The sequence below is a fragment of the Microdochium trichocladiopsis genome, assembly GCF_020744255.1.
Source record: "Microdochium trichocladiopsis strain MPI-CAGE-CH-0230 chromosome Unknown B0I36scaffold_8, whole genome shotgun sequence".
In the NCBI taxonomy this organism is placed as follows: Eukaryota; Fungi; Ascomycota; class Sordariomycetes; order Xylariales; family Microdochiaceae; genus Microdochium; species Microdochium trichocladiopsis.
In genome coordinates, this window is record NW_025763551.1 from 422,161 (window position 1) to 439,856 (window position 17,696).

The 17,696-nt window shown below is 57.0% G+C and overlaps 5 protein-coding genes across 5 annotated transcripts; 3 read left to right on the top strand and 2 right to left on the bottom strand.

Annotated features, from left to right (window-relative positions):
- Positions 1-468: 468 nt before the first annotated feature.
- B0I36DRAFT_375842 (aconitase family-domain-containing protein) lies at positions 469-2,927 on the top strand (the record flags this gene model as incomplete). The annotated part of the gene is made up of 2 exons (XM_046160402.1): positions 469-513; positions 576-2,927. The coding sequence occupies 2 exons, from the start codon at positions 469-471 to the stop codon at positions 2,925-2,927; spliced, it is 2,397 nt and encodes a 798-aa protein (XP_046009007.1).
- Positions 2,928-4,471: 1,544 nt separating this feature from the next.
- Positions 4,472-8,613, bottom strand: B0I36DRAFT_351757 (uncharacterized protein; the record flags this gene model as incomplete). The annotated part of the gene is made up of 7 exons (XM_046157040.1): positions 4,472-4,536; positions 4,679-4,739; positions 4,867-6,845; positions 6,935-6,949; positions 7,179-7,265; positions 7,976-8,067; positions 8,564-8,613. 7 exons carry the CDS (start codon positions 8,611-8,613, stop codon positions 4,472-4,474), a joined length of 2,349 nt encoding a protein of 782 aa, XP_046009008.1.
- A 1,643-nt stretch (positions 8,614-10,256) lies between these two features.
- B0I36DRAFT_365455 (uncharacterized protein) lies at positions 10,257-10,628 on the top strand (the record flags this gene model as incomplete). The annotated part of the gene is made up of 2 exons (XM_046159136.1): positions 10,257-10,414; positions 10,556-10,628. The coding sequence occupies 2 exons, from the start codon at positions 10,257-10,259 to the stop codon at positions 10,626-10,628; spliced, it is 231 nt and encodes a 76-aa protein (XP_046009009.1).
- A 3,339-nt stretch (positions 10,629-13,967) lies between these two features.
- Positions 13,968-14,862, top strand: B0I36DRAFT_365456 (uncharacterized protein; the record flags this gene model as incomplete). The annotated part of the gene is made up of 2 exons (XM_046159137.1): positions 13,968-14,144; positions 14,815-14,862. The coding sequence occupies 2 exons, from the start codon at positions 13,968-13,970 to the stop codon at positions 14,860-14,862; spliced, it is 225 nt and encodes a 74-aa protein (XP_046009010.1).
- A 508-nt stretch (positions 14,863-15,370) lies between these two features.
- On the bottom strand, positions 15,371-17,269 carry B0I36DRAFT_249020 (ABC1 family-domain-containing protein; the record flags this gene model as incomplete). The annotated part of the gene is made up of 2 exons (XM_046150437.1): positions 15,371-16,708; positions 16,775-17,269. The coding sequence occupies 2 exons, from the start codon at positions 17,267-17,269 to the stop codon at positions 15,371-15,373; spliced, it is 1,833 nt and encodes a 610-aa protein (XP_046009011.1).
- Between the last annotated feature and the right edge of the window lie 427 nt (positions 17,270-17,696).

The window sequence follows — 17,696 nt, forward strand, 5'->3', positions numbered from 1 at the left end:
CTCTTAAAAGACAGCTCAGAGTTCGGGCCTTGTGCTCCGGTGCTTACACAGTCTCGTAGTACAGATGAGCCTACTTGTTCATCTCATCATCATACGATGGAACTCAAGGCAACAAAGTCCAAGTCCTAAGTGACTAATCCGAGCCCTAGCCAATCTGTATACCCAAAAACTGTCCTGTTCAATTGAGTTGGGGAGCGCCTGAGATGTGCAGGTACACTGCCCCGCTCTACTTCGAGTCACTCTGAGCCAATCAAAGCAGCGTATACCCCCCAAATATGAGGTGTCTCCAGATGATCTCCCTCCGGCATCGCACCTGCGAGGCCCTGCAAGCCGGCCCGCCTGCCCAATCAAGTGCCTCCCAATGCAATCCGGTGCGGGCTCGTTCCCGAATTTTTGTGTCGTGCCCTCCTCAACTCTGTGACTCTCCTCCTCGCTGCTAAGGACGATTGTCGTGTCAATCAAGCTAACATGGGAGTTGTCGACACTGCCTGCCGTCGTGGCATGAGCCTTCGTGTGAGTCTGCCCATTGGCCAATCCTTCTACACATCTTCAACTAATACTCCTGTCCTGTTCAGGCTCTCAATGCTGCTCGCTCGAGCGTTGCCAGCCAGACCCGCGGCTTCGCGACTCCCACTTTTAACACCTCGAATCCTCGTATCCCGCCGTACCTCAAGCTCGCAAACAATTATGCCAAGGTCAAGGAAGTCTTGGGCAAGGGCACTGCCCTCACTCTCGCCGAGAAGATCCTCTACAGCCATCTCGACAATGTCGAAGAGTCGCTCATGAATGGCACCAACGGCGGCCGCGATATCCGTGGCTCCGCCAACCTCAAGCTCAAGCCCGACCGTGTCGCCATGCAGGACGCCTCGGCCCAGATGGCCCTCCTGCAATTCATGACCTGCAACCTGCCCTCAACCGCCATTCCCGCCAGCATCCACTGCGACCACTTGATTGTTGGTGAGCGTGGTGCAAAGGAGGATCTCGAGACCGGCATCAACACCAACAAGGAGGTCTTCGACTTCCTCGAGTCGGCCGGCAAGAAGTACGGCATCGAGTTCTGGCCCCCAGGGGCCGGCATCATCCACCAGAGCGTCCTCGAGAACTATGCCGCCCCTGGTCTTATGATGCTCGGAACCGACAGCCACACCCCTAACGCCGGCGGGCTGGCCACCATCGCCATTGGCGTTGGAGGTGCTGATGCTGTGGAGGCGCTCGTCGGTGCTCCCTGGGAGCTCAAAGCCCCTCGCGTCCTCGGTGTCGAGCTCAAGGGCAAGCTGAATGGCTGGGCCTCGCCTAAGGACATCATCCTCCACCTTGCTGGCAAGCTGACTGTCCGTGGTGGAACCGGCTACATCATCGAGTACTTTGGGGAAGGCGTGGAGACCCTCAGCTGTACGGGCATGGCAACAAGCACGAACATGGGAGCAGAGGTCGGAGCCACAACGTCGATTTTCCCATTCAGCCCCGCGCATGTCAGATACCTTGAGGCTACCCAAAGGCGGGATGTGGCAGAGGAGGCAAAGAAGTTTGATGCCATTGTGGGACTGCGAGCGGACCCCGGTGCCAAGTACGACCAAATCATCACCATCGACTTGTCAAGTCTCGAACCGCATGTGAATGGACCGGCAACGCCCGACTTGTCTACTCCTCTCTCCTTGTTCAAGGACACTGTCAAGGAGCAGCAGTGGCCCGAGAAGGTTTCTGCTGGACTCATCGGGAGCTGCACCAACAGCTCCTACGAAGACATGACCAGAGTCGAGAGCATGGTCCGGGAAGCGCTGGACGCTGGCCTCAAGCCTGCCACGGACTTCTACATCACACCTGGTAGCGACACGATTCGCGAGACCCTCAGACGAGACGGCCCTCTCGAGACGTTCAAGCAGGCTGGTGGCACAATACTGTCAAACGCCTGCGGACCTTGCATCGGCCAGTGGAAGCGCAAGGACGGTGTCGAGAAGGGCACTCCGAATGCGATCCTTACTTCCTTCAACCGCAACTTCAAGGGCCGCAACGACGGCAACCCAGACACCATGAACTTCCTAGCTTCGCCAGAGATTGTCACTGCCATGGCGTTTGCTGGCAGCACCACCTTCAACCCCATGACCGACTCGATCAAGACCGCCTCGGGCAAGGACTTCAAATTCTCCCCTCCTCATGGCCAAGAGATCCCAGCCCAGCCGTACGAGCAGGCCCGACCAGAGTTCCGTGCTCAGATCCAGCCACCCGACGCATCAGTTGAGGTTGCCATCTCGCCGAGCTCCGAGCGACTTGCGTTCCTCGAGCCCTTTGACGCCTTCCCCCAATCTGATCTCTCTGGTCTTCGTGTATTGGTCAAGGTTACTGGCAAGTGCACGACTGACACCATCTCCGCAGCCGGTCCATGGCTCAAGTACAAGGGTCACCTGCCCAACATCAGCACCAACACGCTCAACACGGCGACCAACGCCGAGACGGGCGAGGTCAACGTCGCGTACGACCTCGACGGGTCCAAGCACACGATCCCTGAGCTCGGTCAGCGTTGGAAGGAGGCCGGTCAGCCATGGCTCGTTGTCGCCGAGCATAACTACGGCGAGGGCAGTGCGCGAGAGCATGCCGCCTTGCAACCGCGGTACCTCGGCGCTCGCGTCGTGCTTACCAAGAGCTTTGCGCGCATCCATGAGACGAATCTGAAGAAGCAGGGTGTCGTGCCGCTCACGTTTGCCGACGAAGCCGACTACGACAAGATCAGCGCCGGCGATGAAGTCGCCACCGTAGGCCTGTACGATATGCTGCAGAACGGCGGGCAGGGTGAAGTTGCGCTGAAGGTGACCAAGAACAAGACTGGCGAGGAGTTCTTGATCCAGACCAAGCACGCGGTCAGCAAGGATCAGGCTGGGTTTATCCTTGCAGGCAGTGCGCTCAACCTGTTGAGCCAGCAGTCTGCGTGATGATCTACAGCAAGTTCTGGAAAATGTGCTCAGAATCCAAGAAATGGAGATACACTATGTACATGGCGTTTGTGGTTTGATTTTCGGAGAGGTTCAAAACAAAAGCAGAAGCAGAAGCACTACCACCTGAGGTTTTCGCCGGGTTTGGAAAAGGAGTGCAAGTACAAATAGAGATACCATTTTGTCAGACACGAATTACAATGCATAAACAGAATTGGAGGTCAGGCGCACGCTTCTTTCCCAGGAGCTCATGGTGAATTAAGCAGGAGCAGGCGAGTGAAAGCGGCCAATGGCTGTCGTCTTTGAACCTGGCGCACCGACTCTGAGTTCCAGCACCTTGTTTTATCAGCTCGAGCCCTCAAAAGCTCCCACGGCTTGGCTATCTGGACCTTCTGGGCCCTCCTCCCGTGCATCCGTCCCCGCCTGAGGCGACTGTGTTCCACCAAGCTTGATGAATACCACGAACTCTATTTTCACTAAGGATACGCCAAGGACTGATTCACCCAGTTTTTCGGGAATCCGCCTATAACGTTTTATTCTCTTACGCCCACTGAACATTTGATTCTGCCTCTGGCTTTTGTCTTTGTGGAGCACGTGCCATACATTTGCTGTTCTTTGTTCCTCGCGCTTGGCCGCCGCCCCCGCCATAAAAGGAAACTTGCAAGTAACTAGTCGTCCCACGCAATGCACGTTGCAAAGTTGTCTTGGTATCAAAACGCCAGCCTCAGGCATGTAGATTCTTCTGAAATTATACGTTTATGTAGATGTATATATGGCGGCCTGCAACCCCGAGATTCCCAACATTGCCCAGAACCGTCATACTGGCCAGCATGCACAGTTCTTTCCTGCATAGTGGCGATGCTGTCCCGGTCATTGCCCATAGCCTTTTTGTGTCCGCCCAGAAACCGGAACCCCATGCCCCGGCGCCCATCATTCTTTCTGTGCAAAGGTGCGGTGCCGTCACTGGCACCGACTCGTCCCTCCGGCAACACTTCACGCACAGTTCCACGCAACTCTTCAATCAAAGTGATTGAAAATGAAAAGACAAGGAAAAAAAAAAGAGAATGCATCCCGCTGTACTCCGCCGAATATGCTCGAAAGAAAACATTATCTGTCGTAGTGCTGCTCATCGACCACTTCTCAACCTTGTCGGAGTAGTCTCCACATCCATCCGATTATGATCATCTCTGCTGGCGCCACGGCGGCGCAGCCGATGACCGCTGCCCTCTCCCCATGTACTGTCCTCGTCGTTATCACTGCTTTCGCTCTCGTCTGCGTCTTCAACGGTTACAGGCGGTCGGCTGGCTGTCTTCGTCCTAAGGATCCTCCGGGCCGGGGTCGTCTTTGCTGCTTTTTCACTGTGTGCCGGGCTGGCAGTCCCGACATCGTGCTGCCGAGTATTTTGCCGCTCGCTGCGTCTCGTGACTGGCCCATCACCGTTCACGGCCGCCCCTTTCGTTGGCTTTCCTGGCTTGCTGGTCCTTGCTTCTGGTAAAACCCCTGATGCCTTGACCCTTTCATCTGCATGGTACTGGGTCGCCATGTCATCGAGCTCCTTCGATGCTGCCGTCCACAATGGATCGGCCATCACCCTTTCCGGCCGCTGAACCTGTTGCACCATCGGTTGCCCACCAGTCGCGCCACGGTCGACAGCATCTTCATGCTTTCTTTTGGCTTGCCGACTTGCGGCCTGCCCCAGTCCTTTCTTCTTGTTGCCGCGGTCCCGAATCTTTGCCTGCATGCCTTCATACCAACCCCGAGAGCGGGGCCGGCTCCAATGCAGGCGTGGATCGATGTGCGCGAAATGTTGGGCTGCGCGGGTTGGTCGTGGTGGATGCTCCTCTGAGACAATGTGGAACAATCGCGAAAGCGGACGGCATGGCGCATTCAGGTCGCCATAGATAAAGGCGTCCATCTGGTCGGGGTCGTGCCTACTCACCAACTCGAGCCGCCTCTTCTCAGGCTCGGGAAGTCCTTCTGGCGGCTTGACTATTGCCGCTGACAGTGACGGCACAGTAGCGTCTGGCATGACGTGGTCGTCGTCGACACCATTGACCACTCCATTCACGCGCAGAGTGTCACCGCTTGCAGGGACGGAGGCTGGACCGGCCAGAATTTGCGCCGTGCTTTGCCGCAAGGCATCCTCGGCTCTCCTTGCGGCTTCAAGTTGCCTCTCTCGTCGTTGCCTGGCCTCTGTAGCATTCCCGATGCGAAGGGAGACCGTCCTCGGACTTCGTGGTGACTTGCTGGATGATGCTGCCAGCGTTTGGACGTCGTTGTTGTCCGTGGACCCAGGACGGCGCAGCTTCGGCGCGACATCCTCGTGCCCTCCAGAAGCGCCTGCCTTGGAAGGAGACTGGACCACACTTGGCATAGGAATAGTTGGCGCATCCGTCACATTGACCAGCATTTTTTCGGAGGGTTCGGGTTGTCGTGACGGTGCTGAAACAGGGGGCCTGTTATCCTGCGCGGCGACACCTTTGGGTCCATCCACGTGCACGATGTCGCCATTGGACGTGGTAGATGACCTGGCCGCCTGCGAAGGACCTCTATCGACTGGTGACAGTCCGTTCGCAACGGGCATCTCGGGATCCTCGCCGTTTTGGGTGAGGTCAATCATGGCAAATCCGGGCCGCCAGCCCTGGGTCGCATTCATGGACGGCATTGAGGGACGCCAGGCAGGGCGTATTGGCGACGTATGCGACGACTTAATCTCCTGTGCTCGAGCTTGTCCGTTCGTCACCACGTCTGTGGCCGCGGGCCCCAAGTAGTCACCGTTCGTCCCTCGAATTGGGCCAATTGGACCATGGAAGCGAGGCAACTGGCGCGATTGCGCCATCCGTATCATCTCGTTGATTTCGGCCTGGCTGAAGTTGTGCTTGTTCTCTTTGTACTTGGCCAGAGTCTCAAGAGCGCTGTTGGACTGATTCAGATCCGGCGCATGCGCTATCGTTTGTGGGGAGTGCACATGCTGAGACATTGGATTCTGCCGGGGTGGGTGCGAGGGCTTTTGGACTCCGTTGACCAGCGGTTCTGGTGGCGAAGGCGCTGATGTCGGCACAGATGTCTCGCCAGAACTGGTGAACACTACGTTCCTCTCCACCAGCGTCGAATGCGCTGCTGAGGGTGAATATGTGACGGGTCGCTGACGATCCATCGTCTCTGGTCCTTGAGGACGCCATTCCTGAGATGAGGGCGCTGAGACCCCAGCGGTCGAGGGATCGCGCAAGACGCTCTCACGAATTCTTGCTTGGTCCGGTGGACCGTCAAAGACATGTCCATTAACACCGAAGCCACCGGCCGACTCGTCCCCGGAAATTGAGATAGTATAGGGTGTTCGCTTCCAGGCATCGTCGTCCGAGGTGCGCTGCCGCTTGATAGGTCGCTTCTCGTTTCCAGTTCGAGAAGTATCAAGCGAACTGTGCGCACCGACTTTCCCAGCATTGGATGGTAGGTTGAAGACACTCTTGCGGGCCACCATCTTATCCGGAAGCATTTTCTTGCTTGGGGCTGATGGGGAGCTCGAGGATGAATTGCCCGGAGCTCCTGATGGAACGTGAGTTCCATTTGTGGCCGGGGGTCGATGGAGAGGCGCGATCGGAACATTTCTGGCTAAGGGCGACCTGCTGTGGGAACCACGATCACCCAAGTCTGCGTGCGCGGGCAGATGGGCCTGGCGCATCTTCTGAGAGTCGAACTGAGTGTGCTGCATGCAGAAGTTTCCATGCTGAAGCCGTGCATTGCAGCCCTCATGGCGGCACTGCTCACCAAGGTTGATCGAGCCGTGATGGTGAAACAGCTGACCTTGCCTGTGCTGTGGAGCGCCCAACGAAGGATCGGAAGCCACCATCATGGTTTGAGCGAACGCAGTGCCGTCAAGCACTGGACGCGCGCGGGAATCCGAGAGGCCAACGTGAGCTGGAGCTGAAGCATTGTCGCCAGCCCTCATGAAGGCCACGGAGAGTAAGAACGACACCTTGCAGACGCGCCGAGCCCGCGCGGCTTACCCCTGGCCTCAATCTCTACAAGAGCGATGTGAGGAGGACAATGACGGAGAAGATGCGAGACTTTGATGCGACGCGGTGAGATGAGATGCAATGCGATGAAATGAGATGCGATGAAATGGGACTGCGACGCGGTGGCTGCCCCCACAGCTGGCGCGTGAGGGCGAAGATGAAAAGACGTAATGGTCCTAGACAGGCGGGTGGACGGGCGTTCCTACTGCAGCAGACCGCTGAATGGCGATTTTACCACGCCACTGCAGGCTACGTGCCGTCGTCGTGACGCGCGCACCAGGGGTGGGAGCGCGTGGAGTGGTGAAGGTATGACCAGATTTCGCTATAGTCGCGAAGTTGAGGCTGGCCGAGTATACTGTGGTTAAGGGTTAGTGAGCGCGTGACTCGGCGACGTATAGGAAAAGGAGATCAGTCCGGAAAAGTGGGTACCCGGAAGCCAGTCTGGCGCATCGGGAGAACCAAGCACCAGACAGAGAGTTTGCGAGCTGTGTGTGTGTGATAGGGTATGAAAGGGGTTGGCGGTGCATAGGGAGAGGCGCCCGAAATGGTCTCAGATCTTTTCAGTTTTGTCTTTTTGAATATCGTCAACCCGCAGAGAGCGACGGCTTCGCATTGCCTAGCCCGTGCCAGCAAGAGGCCCATTGGAACAAAGTGTCCGCCACAGCCTTTGGCCCCAGGTCGCCTAGAGGCAGGGCGGGCCAGGACTCCAAATAGTGGCACAAAGAGGGCGATGTGCTCAACCCTCTGATATCATGTCCGCCTCGTGGTCCACGAGAGCCACACAACTATGCGCGTGCTGCTCCGGAATGTGGACCGGAAGACGCCTCGTCGAGACGAGAGGAGAGGTGGGAACTGCTTGCAGGCGGGCGGGCAGAGACATGAGAAACCTGGGGCTCCCGCACTTGCGGTCCGACCTTTTACCAGTGGTTCATCACAGACCAGGCGTTGAGAGGGCGCGTGTGGACGGGAAGGCGCATGAAGCGCAGGTGAGGGTTGGGCCCATGTATGAGAGCAGAGACGGGGAGACCTTACCTGTCAGGAATTGGTGCGCAAAGGGCCGGCGCAGGGGGGCAAAGGTGAAGCGGCGGTGGTGAGGTTGATGTGGCTGGGAGGTGCGACGGGCACTATAGTCGCTGGATCACGACCAAGAGAGCCCGGCGGAGAAGGGTGGATGGCGATCTGGAGCGTGGTAGCGTGTGCAGAGAGCGGGCGAGCCAGGGGAGGGCCAGGCGCGGCGCGGCGGCGCAGGCGATGTTGCGGCCAGTGGTGTCTCGGGTCGCAGGCCGCGCTGGTCGTCGTCGAGGGCCAGCTCTAGAGAGGGCGATGGCGGGCGCGGCTCGAGACGAACAGCAGGCAAAGACACCTTGAGGCAGGCAGACAAGCAGGCGGGCGCGTGGCGAGGCGAGGCGAGGCGATGGGTTGCCCGGCGTGGAGGAGGAGCGGCGCAAAGTGTTTACTGGGCTGGGAGCAATTGCGGCACGCGTCAGGAACCGCCCGAGTCGATGCAGCAGCAGATGGCAGTTGCGGGAATGGCCCTTTGCAGGGTCCCGGCCCACTTTGACAGCAAGGCCAGCAATCAAATCAGCCTACTGATTTGCTGGCCAGAGGCAGGCGGCCTACCTTCGCGGCCAGCCAGCCCTCTCCAAACTCACCCAGCTCACTTTGGCCATGTTGCCTGTCATCTCGCACACAACGCCCGTCGTCACGACGGTCCTCCTCACGCACAAACGCGGCGGGAGGGCGGCCAACTGATTATCAAATCTGCCTCTTGGCGGAGAGTCACTAATGCATGATGGGCTGGGCCCTTGTCATCCTGGGTCCTAGATAATGCCTGTGCTATCCACACGATAAGCAGCCGACTTTGAACTGACGGATTGCGCTGTCCATCTCGTCCCTTGCAACTTTCCGGAGCCAAATAGCTACGCGATGGCCCGCGGGAACAGGCCGTGCAAACCCAACCGACAACGGCTCAGTCTGGAGGCGTCGATTGCCGAAACGGGTGCGGATCGCTTCATCTGGACGCGACTCTCATATGACCGGAGTTGGCGTGGCTCGACATTGATGAACCATCACCGCTCGACTCCAACTTTCGCTCCTGCCACTGCGAGTCTTGCGAGACGCTCCCTGAACTGTAGTAGCGACAGCCATATGGTTAGCGACCAAATAAGAAGAGAAGCTTGATCATGGAGTGGTTGCCCGCTCGACACAACAATTGCCGGGCCACGTGGTGGGTCGTCGCGGGCCGAAGTGCTGGCAAGCTAAGCATAAAAGCCGATGTCAAACCAGGGGGCATCGCGACACGCAAAGTCCCGTCCTAGGTCCAAAGGCCCTGAAAAGCTGGCAGCCACTGGGAACCGTGGAGATTCGCTCCGTGTACAAGACGCCGCCTCGTGAGCATGTGGAACGGGGTCTCTGGTGTATTTCAATGCAGAAGGCGATGCACCGAGAAGCGGTGCCGTCGGCGCGAGGGCTTACCTTCCCCCGGAGTGGCACCACGTCGTACGACGCTGACGCCCTGCAGCCCTGCAGACTCTTTTTCGCAGGTGAGGTCAGCCAGCACCAGGGCACTCGGCTGGAACATCCGCCCTCCGACAGTCGCGAGTCTTTCCGCGCCTTGTGTCCGGTCCTCTGGGCCTTGACAGCTCAGCGCAGGTGTCCCTGAGGCCCCGGTCTCCGCCGGCGCGCTTCCGCCCACGGCCGCTGTGCGTAGGGCGGACCCAGCCGGAGCTGGTGACCCGCCGACACAAACGGCCAGCCATGCATCACGGATGCTGTCACAGAAACACAAGGTCACACCACCACTTCTGGCCCTTGTGTCCCGGGCTTTGCTCGTGGCCTGATCTGTGTCGTTCTTGGTCATCCGCACACGTGCTCTCGGGCACCACAGAACCTCTCGTCTGCTTTCGTGCAGCGAAGGATCCGGGCCAATGGAGCCTTCGTCGATTACGCAGATCCCCTGGACTCTCCCCCGACATTCTTGTTCCGGCCAGTAACCTTGGACAGGGTTGATCGTCGAGATGAAGTCGTGAGCCGCATCGTATGTTTGTAGAACTATATAAAGAAGTCCAGAGCATCGTACCATGTTGTCTTGTATCCCAGCCTTGCCTCTCCATCACCACCACTCAGCCATACGCAACAACAACGACACAGTCTTCACCACCAGCACACCCAGATATTACAACACACATCCTCTAGAGAGATCATTCTCATCATCCTCATCCTCACCAAGCACTCAGAGCTCCACTCAACAACCCTCGTCTCCCATATCTCACCATACCTCAACCCACCCACCACCACCCTAAAACCAACCAGAATGTCTGCCGTCCAGAAGGTCGCCCGCCGCACCCTCTACACCTCGATGCGGCAGTTCGCACGCAGTTTCGAGGCGCACCCGCAGCCCATCTCCATGACCGGCTCGCAGCCCGGAGACTGGGGCCGGATCGTCCGCACCCGGGGACAGAACTTGGTCCTGTAAGCCAACCCCCGAACGCCCTCTTCCTTTTCCCCCCTGGTGTCCCAAGTCTCCATAGTGTTACATTCTCTTGCTTCTGTGCGACGTTCTCCCTTAATGATTGGTATCAGAGGCTGACCGGCTTGGCCTGGTTCTTATAGTTACTCTGGCTTCATGAGCGCGGTGCTCTTCTGGCCGGCTGCGGCCAGGTGGATGCTTGACGGCCGGGTGTAAAGCCTCTGAGCGACGAATCCTCCGACTTTTCGTTCCTTGGTTGTTTCGGACAAAACATGACGCAACGCGCGACAGATAATGTCCAGGGCGATCAACACGACCGACAAAAGCATGTGCTGAAAAACACGCGGCAACTCGTGCTTGTACGATCATCACGGAGGAGAAGCATGCATACATACATACGACGCAACACACACAACCCAGACATATCCATATATATAACCCTACGGACACATGCTCTTTACTAGTCAAGAGTCGAGAGGGAGCAGACGAAACGGACAGCATGCTCCGCACCAGTTCAGGAGCTTGGGGCCATTTCCCCCCCTTGGCTCCAAGATCGTATAGTGTTGGACTCCTCCCCCTATGTTCCGAGGGTCCAAACGATAACTTACACTGTATATAATTTTTTTACGTTACAAGATTGAGATAGATATAAATTGTACATACATATCATCACACTGGCTGTACGCAACATATTTCTGGTGAAACAACTGCTTCGTTGTAGTAAAGTTGGTTTTCTTTTCGGGGGGCCAATTCCTAAGGACTTGGATGCTATAGCTGACGGCTCATGTTCTTTTTTTTATTTTTTTTTATTTTTTTACCAAACCAAGATTTGCCATTCACTCGTCGTGTTCAGTAGATAAAAAAAATGAGTAAGGCACTGTCGCGTGAGCAGCTATAAATCGGTTGTGGCATGGCTGCCCCTATATCAGGTCGCAATCTCTGTCCTGTCTGCTGCACTTCTGAGTAACCGAGAATCTTCGAGATTGCGAGCTAGGCACACACGCTGCGGGTATAAGTGTGCTCATCACCAAGTATTTCAATCACATTTCAGATGAGGAACGGCGGTTGTTACTGTTCCAGAAACTATAGCCACGTTGCTCTAGTGCCCGGGTGGTCCATATTGTGTGGTGACACGGCGCGATACGAGGGTGTGGTCTTAATATTTGCAGGCGAGCGTGCGCAGGTCACGGTCATGTGACACGCCAGGCAAACAAAAACCCTCTTGAACAGTGTGAAAGCAAAGCCGGAGGCCCGAGCTCGTTACTATAGCACCCTGTGGACGGAACTACCCGTTGATGCAAAAGCACAATTTCAGGGGAAGAGTCAATTAAATCCCAAGGTCCGCGTTGCGCTCGCCTGGGAGGACCAAGCGTATGGATCTAGGAGCGAAAGAACAATGCTAGGGATCAAGGCGAGTTCACTCGAGGAAGGAAACTGTGTCGGAATGTAACCCGCTCGTCGGACAAGCCCACCTTGGCTCAGAGGGCAGCTAAATCACACGCGGCAATGGGAAACGTCACACCAGGATTAGTGCACGGGGCAGTTGTAGCTCGTGCGGCGAAGGGGATGGCTGTAGCCTGCTGTTGATATAAGTCAGAGCAACGTTTCGCCAATCACGAAGCTTGGCATTGGCTTATTGCCGATGCTTCATCATTGGTGCTCTCGCTGTCGTACTTTGAAAACGTCGATGAACCCCCGGAAATCTCCGCTTGGAGTCTAGAATTTCTTTGTCGGATGGTCTATCCGTATTTGCATTCAGTAGGGTGTGCTTGTGGCGGAGGTCTTTGGTGCCTACTCCAGAAGTCACGATAAAAGCCATGGCATCAGAATTGTCCGAACAGAGAATGTCCGGCACAAGTCTGACATCCCTAATGGCCTTCGGGACAGCGCATGCGGAGCGTCCTGAGACCCTTACCGCAATATCAGCCACCATACCAAAGGCGGCCTTTGCGGGCTGCACTACAATTGGTGGTGGTTGACGACCACTTCTTGTTGTGGGAGAGGGCGTAGCAACGTCGCAAAGTGGAGCACGACGCTGCATACAATCGCAGGCCAATCGCCGTGGGGAGGACCAAAAGTGTGCCCTGATGATGGAGACCATCCAATGAACACGCTGGCTGTATGCTGCAATGTAGCGGATACAACTGGCGTGGTCGCGATTTGCTCTTGCTCCAAGTCGGCAGGTGTTGTCGTGTTCTCCTCAAGGAATTGCGTGCTCGGTCATCAAATGCTTGCTTACTCAGGCAGGCGGGTGCGTTGCTTGCAGGCTTTGTCATTGTCCCGCCCGATCGCGTGCTCCAGAGACAGGCGGACTGGTGCATTGGCAGATTGTCGAGCAAGGGACTGGGACCTCCCCCAATCTGTTCTAGACGCAGCGCTTGGGCAGAAAGGGGGGAATTGTTGCCACCAGACCATCTCGCGGCTGTGATTCCTGAGATAGCCAGGCTCGGCCGACACCCAGGCAGGGCGATGAACCGATAGTCATACGAGAGTCGCTACAGGGCGGGGACTGCCGCCCGGGTTGCAACCGAGTGGGCTGCTTCGGCAAGTAACGGGGGGCCACCCGATGGCATTCTTCCTTCCGTCTGCCTGCCGCTTGGGCACAAGAGGGCAAGTACTGTAAAGTAGGCAGGGCTGGCCAGGCGCGGATCGTCCAGGCTGGGCCAGGTGGTGTGATGTGACGGGCTGCGATGGTGGCATGACCGTCGCAGGGCACACCTCCGACGGAACCCAGCGGCGGGGCTGGCCAATGGCAATCCGCAAAAGTGGTGATTACAGATGATTACCGCAGCAGTGATTGGTGTTATGTGAGCCGCCTGGGAAGGTGCCTGAACCCCGGACCGCGCCCTACCTGCCAGCAGGCTTAGCATGCTTAGCAGCCTCCACTTCCTGACCCCGACGCAGACAGGTTTACAGCCTGGTTTGAGCCAAGCCCAAGCCAGCCCTGACCTTGGGGGCTTCAAGTCCAGATGACTCGACGCTGGCAATGCCACCCACCCGCAAAAGGCGTCATTCCTGCTGACTCCACCGGCGTGTTTCGAGGCCGCCCAAAGTCGCTGGTACTTCCACGTATCGAAAGATGGACGGGCGCCTTGCCGCCTCGTATAAGACGCCCGGGATCGCCCTTCTCGGCCGACCTGCGCGCGTGCCCTCCCTCAATGCTAGTCTTCGACTAATTTCAGGCTTCCTCTACGCTCAGCTGGTCCAGGTCTTCCTCAGACAAATAGTGCCCGGCCCTCTACAACACCCTTTGCTGGCCTGATCCTCGTCGTCCCCCAAACGTCTACTTACCGGCAACATCTACACCACGCCGCCCCTGACCAACGCCTGTGCACCTGCGGGTAGCGTATCCTTCCACCAGGGTCCTCCATCAACCACACAAACCACCAACCACACCAACTCGTCTCTTTGAGAACCCGTGTAGACAGCCTCGGTCTTTATAGCACGCCTCGATACAATCACTCATTGTTCAGCTACCTGTCTCGTAGTTGCCTGCTATTTCAATAGCACTCGGCAGTCTCCACCTCCACCACCACCAGTACCACCACCCACACAATGGCGCCCACCTACACAATGTCCGCACACCTGTGCAAGGAGATCTACAAGTCCTGGCAAGTCGGCCGCCAGACCTCCCCAGAGCCCCTGAGCCGCACCGGGCCCTACGCGACACCAAACAACATCAACAACCGCTCGCCGTCTCCCGAGAAGCGCTCCATGGACAGCGACCGCAGCGTCGGGTCGCATATCAGTCCAGCACTCACACCCATGTCCCGCTCTCCACCCTCGAATTCCGGCTGGAGATGGGGCGGCCGGTCATGAGAAGGCGTGGTTGGTCCTTTTGAGGCATCTTTTGCTGGAGCGCTGCAATCTTTGCGCGCTCCAGCACTTCCTTTCGATTTCGACCACCTATTCGCCATTACTCTGTTTGGCATAATTTACCATTGTCCGCGCATCACGTCCTCTCCCCACGTACCGTTTGACCCAGTCAGGGATCCGCATAGAACGACAGGGACACAGACAGCATGATGCGGCAGCCCAACCAGCAACAAACGAGCATGACTTGATCACTCTTCAGCTTCTCAATACACGCGCATAGCAGATTTTTTTTGATTTTTTTTTCCGCATCCTATTTCCGAGGCGTTTTGGGGGAAGGAATGATACCTGGTACCATAGGGACTACCTGCATTTTAGTTTGACTTTCGACGGGACGGGAAAGATGTACAATTTTGGGGAATGGGCTGCGTGAGAAGATGGAGGTGACAGCCTTCTATCCTGGCAGATCCTAAGCCAAAGGCGTACGGACAGAATTGAATAGACAATTACCTCTGAACATGGCCTGGACCGTACCATGTGACGCGGTTTCTCTGTGTTTGTGGCACTCTCCTGACTAACGTGAACACAGCTCATGACGGACAGAATTGCCAAACACCAGCAAGCATCACGTCGTTAAGTGGTCAGAACGCACGAGTCAATTCGCTGACTTGCAAATGCTATGAATACAACAATGAACTAATACACCTCTATCGTTGTCTCTCTATACACCACCACCTGAAAACCACGTCATGCCCGTCCCTTCGTGTGCTGTGCTGTGCTGTGCTGTACTGTGCCGTAATGTGTAATGCCGGAAGTAAAAAAGGCGCTTTAGATGCAAACATGCTTTTGATACCGCTTGCCAACTTCCTTTCTCGTTTGTACTCGTGACTTTCTTCATTTCGTCGCTTCCTCGCGTGGAGCCTATCTCATATTCCTGTTTCGCGGTTGAACGCTGGTTAGGCGGGGAGGGATGCCATATCTTGGGCTTTTCGTGGTGCTGTTGACCTTGCTCGGCGTGCCCCCCGTCAGACCGAGGCTGCCGTATGTTGGTAATTTGTGTGCCGCTCCATAGTGGTGCATCGTTTCATAATGGCGTGCGCAAAAGAAAATTATGTACATGACGCAAAAACCCCCCCGAAACTCTTTCAGTGATTGATCACGGAGCTCCTGAAGTCACCACTGCCGAACGAGCTGCCGCCGTCCAGGCCGGTGATGCGCTTCAGCGTCAGCCACAGCTCGAAAGCGCCCAGCTTGACCTCGACGCGCATATACCCGATCCACGCGCCAAGGAGCCGCAGCGCGTTGCCAGGGCTCAGCAAGCTGCCGGGCCGCTGCCTGAGCTCGTCGACCTGCTCGCGGAACACGGTCCAGGCGCAGTACCGCGCGAGGATCAGGAAGGTCCGCACGGGGCCCTGCTTGGTGTGCAGGTTCTCGTCAAGGCTGCGGGTGAGGTCGTTGGTCTTGAGGATGAGCAGGATGATGCGCGGGACTTGGCCGAGCATCTGGACAAGGTCAGACAGGAGGCCCTCCTGAAGGGCGTCGCCCATCTCCTTCTTCTCCTCGGTCGAGCGGGGCTTCAGGATCGAGGATTTGACCACCGTGAAGTCCCGCCCCGTGATGGCGCTTGCAAACAGCGGGAACTGCTCCTCGGTGACACCAGCAACCTCGTGCGCGTAATGCTTCATGTCCTCCATGTTGCCGTCGATCACGGCCAGCCACATCTTGGCATAGCTCGACTGCAGGTTCTCCGGGATCGTGCGGTACAGGCCGTGGTCGTAGAGGATGACTTCAAAGTTCTTGCCATCGGGGCCCACGCGGTCCTTCTTGCGGATCGCGATGTTGCCCCCGTGGGGGTCGCAGTGGAGCGGAGCGTTGCGGCCAAAAATCATCTCGTTGAAGATGTGGGCTAGCGTCGCGGAGACCTCGTCGCGATCGATGCCGTTCTGGTCGAGGTATGCGAGGTCGTCGAGGCGGTGGCCAGACTCGTTGGCCATGACTAGGATGCGTTTCTTGGCCCAGATCACTTCGGGGACAACGAGGGGGAGGTCCTTGCGCTGTTGAAAATGCTGCTTCGTCCGGATCGCGTTGGCGGCTTCTAGCTGGAAATCGAGCTCTTGTGGTAGCGACACCTCCATCTCAGAAGATAGCCATTCTAGGTCGTATTCCGGGAAGAAGCGCTTCAGCGTCGAAAATGTAAAGGATGTGAGGGAAAGGTCCAGTGGCGCCCAGCGTGCTAGCGTGGGGTGCTGCACCTTGACTGCAACCTTCTGTCCAGTCTCCTTGATGGTGGCCAGATGTACCTGAGCGAGGGAGGCAGCCCCGACGGGTGTCTCTGAGAAGTAGGAGAAATAGTCGGAAAGCTCCTCGCCACTGTCCTCGCGGAACATCTGGACAATCGACTCATATGACGAGACTGGGCACTTGTCTTGGAGCGGGATAAAAGTGTCGGTCCATTCGATCGGCAGTAGATATGTCATGGCACTCTACATGGACTTCCAGGTTAGTCAAAGTCTTCTCGTGGAGGTGCGGTCAGATAGCCCATGACGTACCAGGTGTTGCCCGAGTTTGATGAAAATGCCGCCATTCTTCTCCAAGACCTTGAGCGTGCGCTCGGCACAGCGCTTGTGGCATCTGCGGAGTATACTGTCTTTGGCGCCAGGGTCCTCGGTCTTGTCTCTCTTGTTGAGTGAGGTTCGATAGTCGTTTATGCAGATGAAGAGGGCAGATGCAACCCTCCCAGCTCTCTCGGTCGCTTCATAACTGTGCTTGATGTCGTCGGTGAAAGCCAGAAGACCGGCCCCTGTGGCACCAGTTGCAGCCGCCGCATAGAGTGTCGACCGGCTCTTGCCATACTTGGCGGATCCTCGTGAGCTCCTGAAGTTGCCGTTGGAATAGGATCGTGATTGAAAAGGCGTAGTGCGGATGGTCACCGACGTCGGTGCTTTTGGTCTGGTGATAAGTTGTGACCGGCAGCTCGAGCATGTCCACGGGGACCGACCCGCAGCAACGAACCGGCCCAGGGGGGCGACGGAGGGGGCCTTCATGGCTGCACTTGATGCATGCGGAAGGCGAGTCTCGGGTGCGCGGACGGCTGAATCTTAAAGACGAGTATCGTGCAGAGACATGGCGTTATGAAGTCCGCCGAAGGAGTGGATGCAGTGCAAGTCGAGGTCGGTGGATGCAAGGCAATGGGTCCGCTGGAGCAATGACGCTTCCGAAAAGTTCCTCAAAGGGACCAGATGCGCGGGCCGGGCGAGCGAGGCAAATAAAAAAATAAAAACGTTGGGGATTTTGGGGGATCCGCGGGCTACTACGTAATAGGCATGACCCGCCAGGGGGCATGGGCCTGGCATCACGCGCCTCTCCCACTTTGCTGCGCCGAGGCTCGCAAGCTACTCTCGGATGGCACGTATGGAGAGATATGCCATGCTATGGTACTGTACTGTTGTTTGTGATTCACTGTTCGCACAG